This window comes from Pyxicephalus adspersus, chromosome 3, assembly GCF_032062135.1.
Source record: "Pyxicephalus adspersus chromosome 3, UCB_Pads_2.0, whole genome shotgun sequence".
Classification (NCBI taxonomy): domain Eukaryota; kingdom Metazoa; phylum Chordata; class Amphibia; order Anura; family Pyxicephalidae; genus Pyxicephalus; species Pyxicephalus adspersus.
In genome coordinates this window covers 90,279,743-90,288,994 of record NC_092860.1, presented here as the reverse complement: position 1 = coordinate 90,288,994, position 9,252 = coordinate 90,279,743, and the positions used below count along the sequence as shown (strand labels likewise).

The 9,252-nt window shown below is 37.4% G+C and overlaps 1 protein-coding gene across 1 annotated transcript in view; it reads left to right on the top strand.

Moving 5' to 3' along the window:
• Positions 1–5,935: 5,935 nt before the first annotated feature.
• Positions 5,936–9,252, top strand: part of MANBA (mannosidase beta) — a gene marked incomplete in the record, with an annotated part of 22,191 nt that continues 18,874 nt past the window's right edge. The window contains 2 exon segments of the mRNA XM_072405642.1: positions 5,936–6,345; positions 7,704–7,798. Of these exon segments, the coding sequence (XP_072261743.1) occupies positions 6,139–6,345; positions 7,704–7,798 (302 nt within the window).

The window sequence follows — 9,252 nt, the reverse complement described above, 5'->3', positions numbered from 1 at the left end:
AAAATATTTTCCTTTTTTTTTTTTTTTTAGGCAAAATACCATTTCTGAAAAATAAATTATACCAATTACTTTTCCAAAAATTCCAGTGTCATCTCTAATTCCTTTTATACTGTACTGAATCCCAAACAATGTTCGCTCTTTCTGCTGATGGACTGATAAACTGCAATATATTTTCAGAAAGAAATACATTTTCTTGCTCACCGACTTCAAATTTTCCATAACGAACGTTAAGACTAAGTTGAGCAAATCAATACCAAATATATCAGGGAGTAAACTTATGTATTGCAAAAAAACTGCAACAGATTTCATTACCTGAAATTTTTCTATATACGTTGTTTGGCTCATCCGTTTAGGAAATCTAAAAGCAGTCTTTACAATAGAAATTATTTAAGAGTAACAAGCACACACTCCATTGCAGGCCAGTCCCAGGATATGGTGGATCTCCCGATGCCATCATCTTGAAAGGACTGATATTGCTTGGCCTAAGCGGTCAAAAGTATACCCAGTATATACTACCTGTGTGCAGTCCACAAGAAATACCTAAAAGTAATTAACTCGTACATTAATATGAAAAACATCCCAGTTCAGGTATTTCTAGGGACCTAATGCAAAGGGTCAGCTCCTGTAACTATGCAGAGCATGGGGGACAAAAAGCATTAGGAAGTTTATTCTTATTCTAAAAGTGGCTTCTAATCCTCGTTGTTTTCTGTACCAGTTAGAAAGGAGCCCCAGGTAGGTAGGAGTAGTCTCTCAGCTGTAATGGAGGAGGAAGGGGAAAATACCATACAAGGCAAACGGGGTCCCTTAATGTGGTCCTGCAGACAACATGGGGAAAGCATCAATCTTTTGAAATGAATGCCTCGAATTTTTAACTTGACTTAAACAGAGCAGCAGCACCCAATCAGATTATTTTCAATTAAAAAAAATATTTTAGCTAGTTTTGGCTGTGGCACCTGCTTTAATTAATTATTAACTAGTATTAGGCTAGTATTGACTGGAAAAAGTAGCAACCACAACAGCTCTCAAGGCAGTGGGAAAGGAAAAAAAACCATTGACTTTTACAAATTAGTGTTGCAACAGCCCCAAATATATTATACTGACTGCAGAGTATGACAGAAGTTTGGTTAGGCTGCAAAAAAAGAAGGCAAGATAAAGTTTTTTTATCGTAAAATTGAAATGAAAGTATTATCTGAGAGAAACAAGCTGCAGAAAGAACCAGATAAACAGAAAAGGGTGCAAACTTTGAGGCACATTGCAGAGTTCACGCTGAAGCAAACATTTTGTTGTTGAAATAGATGTGTGGAATCATGGTGTGGCACCAGAATTGGTTATACCTCTAGACCTGTCCTTGTGGCATAATCACAAGAACTTATTGATTGTACATTGATGGTCCAGCGTGGCCATTATTTGTTTACAGCTGATTTTGGCTGAGCAAGCTACGGCTAAGTATTGTCTACAGTGCCCACAAACCCTGACACACGTTCTTAAGGTTTCTTTGTGATGACCCTTTGTACCACAAGGTTGAAGACATGCTCCAGGCAGGACACATTGAATTTTATTCTAACGGAGTCAGGAATTAGTGTCATTGGACACACACCCTTGTTTGGTTAAAGATGGTGGGTGGTAGCCACCTCTTGGCCTGGACCTACAGAGCTGCTCAAAGCTGTGTCTCCTGCATTTCTGCCACATGAGCTACAACACAGTGTTGCAATATTTAGCCTAAGACATCGCATGCTATGGGGTACTTAGTGGGACCATTGGTTCCTAGGTGAGTCAAAAGCTGGAGTCCTTGAGGAGAGATTCCAGGTGCACAATTTGCCAAGGCAAACAGTCATCACAACTAGCTGCAGAGGTGTGTCCTGTTCTGCATTTGCTAGCCTCCTGAAGATTCACCCTGTGTGCAATAAAGAATATATAGCATTGTTACCCATCTTCATGCAAAATTGCATTCAATGATTTGAACAAATAACTCAAATTGTATACTTTGGCCAGACTTGTGGCTGTAGCATGCTGTGGTGAATGCCAGGTGGAACCATGTATAAAACAATTTGATGGCAACTACCCAGCATAATTTGAAAACGTGTAAAATTAAAAAGGGAGAAATATTCCATTTACTATTATGGGTTGGGAAGAAATGCAGCTCACGTTACAATGCAAGTATGCAGTATCCCTTTAATATTCAGTCCATAAGCTGTCTGGCAGGTCAGTGATATTTACACTATATGGGCCAATGTTTTTGGTTACCTGGCCATCATACCTATATGAGACTGTAGGACTTCCCATTCCAAAACCATTTGCATTACTAAATATGTAGCATAAACAATACAACTTCACCTTATAGGTGACAAAGCAATACACATTTGGCAAAATCAAGAATTGAAAAGTGCCAGTTAATTCTTGTGTGAAAACCTTTATAATTGACCTCTATGTTTTATTTATAGTACGGCTAGGTAGCTCTGTTTAATTGTTACATTTTCGGTCTGTTATTCCATCACTGAAAAAGCTTCTGTTATTTAGTGGAATTAATATGCTTTTTCTATTTAGACATCTAGATATTTTTAGAGAATATAGGTGCACATATCTAATAAACTTTCCAGACATATACTGGATACCAAACATAATCTTGGTTATTCAGGATGATGAATGTGTTGAAAAATTAAACCAGCAGATGGCAGTAACAGTATTCAGCATTTATAGACTGGACAGCAGAGAGCACAAAGCATTGGGGAATGTTGTGTATAGCATTACTGTACTAAATTTATAGAAGAAGATATTAATAGTCATGGAGGTCGATTTAGGATTTTAAGACTGCTGCAGAATTAAATTGTTGCAGCATATCCTCTTTTTATCCAAAGAGTAGGCATGTAATGCCAGAATTTAATATTTAAATCCAAAAAATAAAAAACTAAGTTTTAGATTGGAGAAGTGTTAGGATTTATGTCAGGTGTTCATTGCTGGGTTCCTGATGAGGTGATCCAACCTCATTATGGGTTTTGGTGGGTTTGTAATACCATTTTAGGAATCTAAAGACAGAGAAATTGTGGTGCCCTAAACTCAACCCATCAAGCAGACCTCACCTCAAGAAAATCTTTTTAAACCCAGACACATCTACTGAAAATTAGGAACTGTAAAATTAGAAATTATAAACACACCAATTTATACACATACACATAAATACACACACTAATCATACACATAACACAGACACTAACAGTCACTAGCTCTCAACTGTCCCTAACTGACTCTCATCTGAAATCAAATCCCTCTGTCCCCCTTTCCTCATCAGTGGTCACTCTTTTTGGTCTGATCTACAGACCTGGATTAGCTATTTTGATTTTCATGATAATTCTTCATGATCCACTCAACTGGGGTATAGCAGAGATGCACCCTATACATAAATTGGCTAAAATGTGTCCCTCTTTATCATCTTAGGATCTTGAAACACATAAAGAGAAACACATACAGTGTTCCTTGTAGTACTATACACTGTGCAAAACCCTCCTGCTCCTATTATCTGGCTCTTCCCTGACTTCCCAGACTGGATTCCTGTCTGGAGAAATACAGCTCAGCCAAAGGGTGGCTACAGCAGCTGATGGCAACACTGGAAGGGCGGTGCTGGCACCTACTACTGCAACAGTACACCTTGCATTGAGTTAAAGACAGAAGAAACATTCAGAGCTAGTCCATTGCCTTTTTTTGGTATGAAATTCCTTTACCCTAGCTGAGGCCATTTTTAATGTATTATGGCACATGAATTGTGCAGTGTGGGGCACTGGCTCATTCCCTGCATCTCCAAGAAGCTTAAGAATGAAGCTAAGTACCAGGACCATGTAACTCTTATTTTTTAAATGTTACTATATTGTGGAGTTTACAAGAGCAGTACAGATTACATTCACAGTCATTGATGGCTTCAGAAACAATGTAATAATATATAACTAAGCTTAAAAATCTCCCCAGGTAAACTGTGGACAGTTCAGAATAAAAAATTAAAAAAAAAAAAGAAAGAAAAGTGGGGAGGAAAGGGTGATGGGGATGGATGAAATAGAGAAGGCCTGCAGTGACCAGTAAAGGTCTAACTGTAACACCAAGTACTTCAATATACTCTGGAGAATAGCTGTAAAAACCTCCAAAAAACCCATAAGCTTTGGAAGGTTTGCTCCATATGCTGAGATTTGTTATTTCTGTGCAACCACAGGCAATGGTTTGTGAGTTCACCTGATGCCACATTGCTGGGATACATGCTCTACAAGCATCCACTAGACAGATAAGCAGAGATCTTTGGTATGCTTTGCAAGTCCAAGAGGTAAATAAAACATTGTATTTTTTTAATTGTGTAATTTAAAAAAATGGTTCAAATTGGATTATAACATTTTTGGGATAATTCTATAATTATGGAGCAGGAAACCATCAGCAGGTTTCAGAGACACCAAAGTAGGTGTCTCAAGTGTAGGAGAGTTGGTACCCTGTACCAGCATGCTAGGGGCTTGTAGCCTATTTCCTGATAGGCACTACTCATGAAGGAAGTGTGAGTAGATGAAGGAGAGAGATCGGTAAGGGAGAAACCCAGATCTCCACTAATGTACAGGAGTTCCATCATCAGTGGCTGTCTGGGGATGGAAAGGGGGGCATTATGGGACCCAGAAGCAGTAATGGAGGACATGGTGCCCGGGGCACCATGGCACCAAATAGCAAATGTTAATCTACCACTTTGTTTTCAATAGGGTGGGGTAAAAAGTATGTAAACCGTAGAGATGAACTTATCTTATTTTCTCCTGTTTGATTTATTGAATATTTAAACTATTTTTATATCTTTTTATTTATATATTTTTATATATTTGTAAAAAGGCACACACAAAAATATTTGGTCATTATTCCAGTGGACTAACAACTTCCAGTGTTCTTTGCCTGGCCTCCACTGTTTTTAGCATTGTACATATCAATTAGCAAAGGGGGTGTACTTTAGTTATGTCTAAAGCTACGTACACCCTTGAAATGGTTCTCGTCCGATAATCAGCTCAGGGCCGATATCGGATGAGAATCTGGCGTGTGTACAGTATCTGTCGTCCTTCGTTCCAATGACCGTCCTGGCGGATCCATGGACAATGGACGATGAACAATCTTAATAGAAGTGAAGGGGGAGGGCGCACAGCAGGGTGTCGCTCCGTCATTCTCCCCTCTCCATAGAGCAGTACAGTGATGTATGTACAGGACTCATTCATCTGCATCGTGCAGTAGTTTGTTGTTGGAAAAGATAATGAAAGATCCTTTCCAACGACAATTATTGGACGTGTGTATGCAGCCTTAGGTTGATAATGCTGTTCTTCCAAAGATACTGAGTGAGTAAAGGTTATTGGAAGAAACCCAAAAGTGTGAGACCAAGGCAGACAAACTGACAACTAGCTTTTTTAGAGTTTAACATTGGCATCCTATACTTAGTCACAGTTTAGCAGCTAAGGAGCGTTGTGCCATTCATTCTAAATATATCCCAATGATGTGTTTGTGGTGCACTGCATACTTAAAATAATGCACACACTTTTCTTTGGTGAATTAGGCTGCCTTAACACAAAGCACATGAGCGCACATGTGGTAAATGCAGCTCATACATATTATTAGATAGTATTTGGGCCCAAATTCTCAGCAGTTCAGGCTTAAAGATAACCCGGAGGCATTTTCTTGTGCTAAAAGCTGCCTGGCCCATCCATTGCCTTGCATACTTTGACCCACTAATATAGACTTTTGTTTTAGTTTAGAAATCACAGAAGACAGTGGGGGAAGGTGACAGCAGGCATTCAGCAATCCCAGGCTCTGTTACCCTTAATAAATGTTTATTCTATTTCACAGTGAGCAAGCTGTGTCTTCAGTAGAGGTCACTAAGAAACAGTTTCTGTTCACTTCCTTGTATATGAGACAGAAACACCTCCCTAGTAATGACAGTCAGCAGTGTAACCCCGCCTGGATCAGTGCACAACAAGGAAGCTTGTGTCTATGTTACAAAGCACACAGCACTGCATGGCAGCATGGGCATAGGTTGTGCATATAGCTGACTACAGAATTCTGCAGGACAACAGCTATAGGAGATCATCACCTGCACTGCTGGAAGGCAAAGAATCCCTGGTTAAAGCTCTATACTATATATACATGGCTATAGGTTGGGCTCCAGTACTGCCACTGCTTTGGGGACTGCTGCAGATCACATCTGGAAATTTGCTGCAGCATAATTCTACTGTACAGGTGTACAGCCTAAATGGCAAATGGGCGCTCCGTAATTCAAACAGCTCTATTAAGTTGTATGGAGATGTGCCTGGCTGTGTGCACACTGCTATGTTTTCCTGGGGTCTCATAAAGGTATGGACTGCGATTATCTACTCTTACTTCACTTCATTGTGTATGTATAGCAAAAACTTTTTGGAAGGGTTAAAACCCGTCAGTTTATTTTTGATGCCTGTGATGTATTTCCATCACTTCCTATTTTGATGACCAGTGCAAAAAGAGCTTTCAATATCTCCAGTGAGACACAGAGTGATATATAAAAATACAAAATATAAAAAAAGGTGTTGTCTGGAGATAAATGTTGAACATTCTAAAAAAGCAACATGAAAAAGGAGAAAGGTAAAGATTGTTGTTTCTGTTCTCCTTCTGAAAATACTAGTTGTCTGGCTGTCTCTGACTTCACTGCTACAATCAGGTAAAATACACTCGTGATCTATTCTGCATACTTGACTGCGGTGTGTAACTTTGAAAGTATGGACGCCATTATAAGGCCCCTCCAGTGTCCCCAATATTCGCATACAAAGTTGCTATATGTTTACTATTTGTTTACCAAAATGTATAAAATGGAAATTGGATTGCTTTGCTGCTGAAAGATACAACCAAGGTTGGTTCTGGATCAAGAACTCTGATAAGTATGTCCAATTAACATTACAAAAGAATTTAAATAGACACAAGTTTACAACTGCTGAAAAATGTTGATTAAAAACTAATGGTTCACTATTAGTTCTTATTTACAGGTAATATTAATGTGTGAATAAAAGTTACAATTGTTTTAGCCAGATGTCCTGTTGCCAGTGTGACAGCGCAGGACCTGGCTGGGTGATGCAGAGGAGGCTCTTGCCTTTAACATTGGGTGCCAACTTTGCCTCTGCCTGACCCTGCCCGCTACCATTCATAAAGATGGGGTAAGATGAAATGTTCTCAACAAGAAATTAAGGACTATAAAAAACTATATTTAGGAACAGTACTGCACTTTAGCAATTGTTAATGACATTTTAAGGACGGGTCACTGATAGTGACAATAGTGGAGAATGCCTGAGCAATGTGTATTAAAACATCTACTTATAGTGTTTATTGGAAGCTCCCCTGACATGCTATGGCAAAAACATTACAAGTGTTGTTTCCATATAGAAGGAAATGCCCCAATGGTAGCCTGGCAATACTTTATTTACCTTTGATTTAAAAATATTGAAAATAACTTTTAAACATCACACTAACACATCAAAGCTCTTTTTGTGATTTGAGTTTACAATTACTTTACCTTGGGGTAGTAACTGTATATGATATCAGTGGGTGAAGAATGAAGTAAGCTGTATATTATGAGCACTTTAAAAAAAAAGATAACATACAATATAAACAAGTCTGATAGGATAATATGTAATTGTAGTGTTGACACCTTGTGCTAAATAATTGATTTGTTTTTAATTTTTCAGGATCCTTACATAAGCTTTAATGATATTGCTTACAAATGGATCTCACATGATGGATGGATCTATAGCAATGAATTCACACTTCCTCCTAATATCAGGTGTGCTTCATATAATGTATAAAATACGTCAATTAAACATACAAATAGGTAAATTGGAAAACAGTATTAATCTGATAATTACTTTTGACTTTTTACTTATATATGGTAGATTGTAAAGTATGATATACAGATGTATTAAATATAACTGCAATTGCTTTGGAATTATTTAAACCATTTCAAAGACAACATAATATAATTTCCAGCCCTTTACATTTTTATTGGCAGCATACAGAAGTTGCTGACAAAAGTCCACAACCTTGACTCAACTTATAACAAATATGTGTAGTGTAATGTTTCAGAAAAGCTCCATTTTTTTTTTTTTTGGAAAAAAATGTCTTTAACATTTATGTCTCAAATTTTGATATAGTGGTAAAGGGTTTTATTGCTATGGTCAGGAAGCGGGGATCAGATGTGACATAAAGCACCCATAGTACACAGAACAATAGATACCAGACTACATTCCCCAGAATCCTTGCATGTGTATCTACAGGAGGTGGGATAGAACTTGTAGTCAACAGTTGGTGGTAAACAATTGTAGGACCTCAATTTATTAAGAGTAAACTAAAATGTACAGAAGGTCCTGGCTGTGTGGATGAGTTCACAGCTACAGCCCAGTACAGCTAAACAATAGACTTTTGAAGTTATAAAGTTCAGTTCCAAACTAAGAATCTACACTAATCAACATTATTGCTTTAGTAAGTAGAAAGAGAGATGTTCCTTCAAACTGAACTACTCAAAAAGCAAGGAGGCATATGGCTTTAAAATGTTATTTATTATTTATATTTATTTATTTAATATTTTAATTAAAAACAATAATAGACAATAATAACAAAATATAGAAAGTTCTAGTGTAATTTGATAGCTGCTGATGCATTCCACTTGAGGCAGGCTTCTACAGGGAAATTACCAAGCAGAAAAATTGCATTTATAAAAACTAAAGTACAAAAACATAGATAAAGGGGGTCTTAATTTTTCTTTTTCTACTAACTTTGTTTATTGTAAGAGCTGGCAATACAAAATTTGTTACAATACAACTGGGGTATCTGTAGCCTCTTTTTCTTTTCATCAACAACATTATTGCTTTGACAATCTCCCTTGTTTGTTTTTGGTTGGTTGGACTTTAAATCCATGGAAGTGTTACACTTTTAAATTATTAAACATCAATGCATTTAACTTGAAAAACACACCTACTGTTAGGTCCAATGTACGGTAATTATAGACCATTTATTGATTTATACATTTATCAGTGTTGGGGGCTACTTCAAAATCCACTAAAATGTAATTTGAGAAAAATATTTAAAAACAAATTTCTTTTTCCAGCTCTTATTTTGAGTGTCCTACTTACCCTCCAGTCTTTATTCTGGTCTTAACTCATTTTGAAACTATAGAAGAGAATGACGTGTTTAGTGTAAAGCTTTTCCTGGAAAGATTTCATGACTGCATTTTGGTCTGTC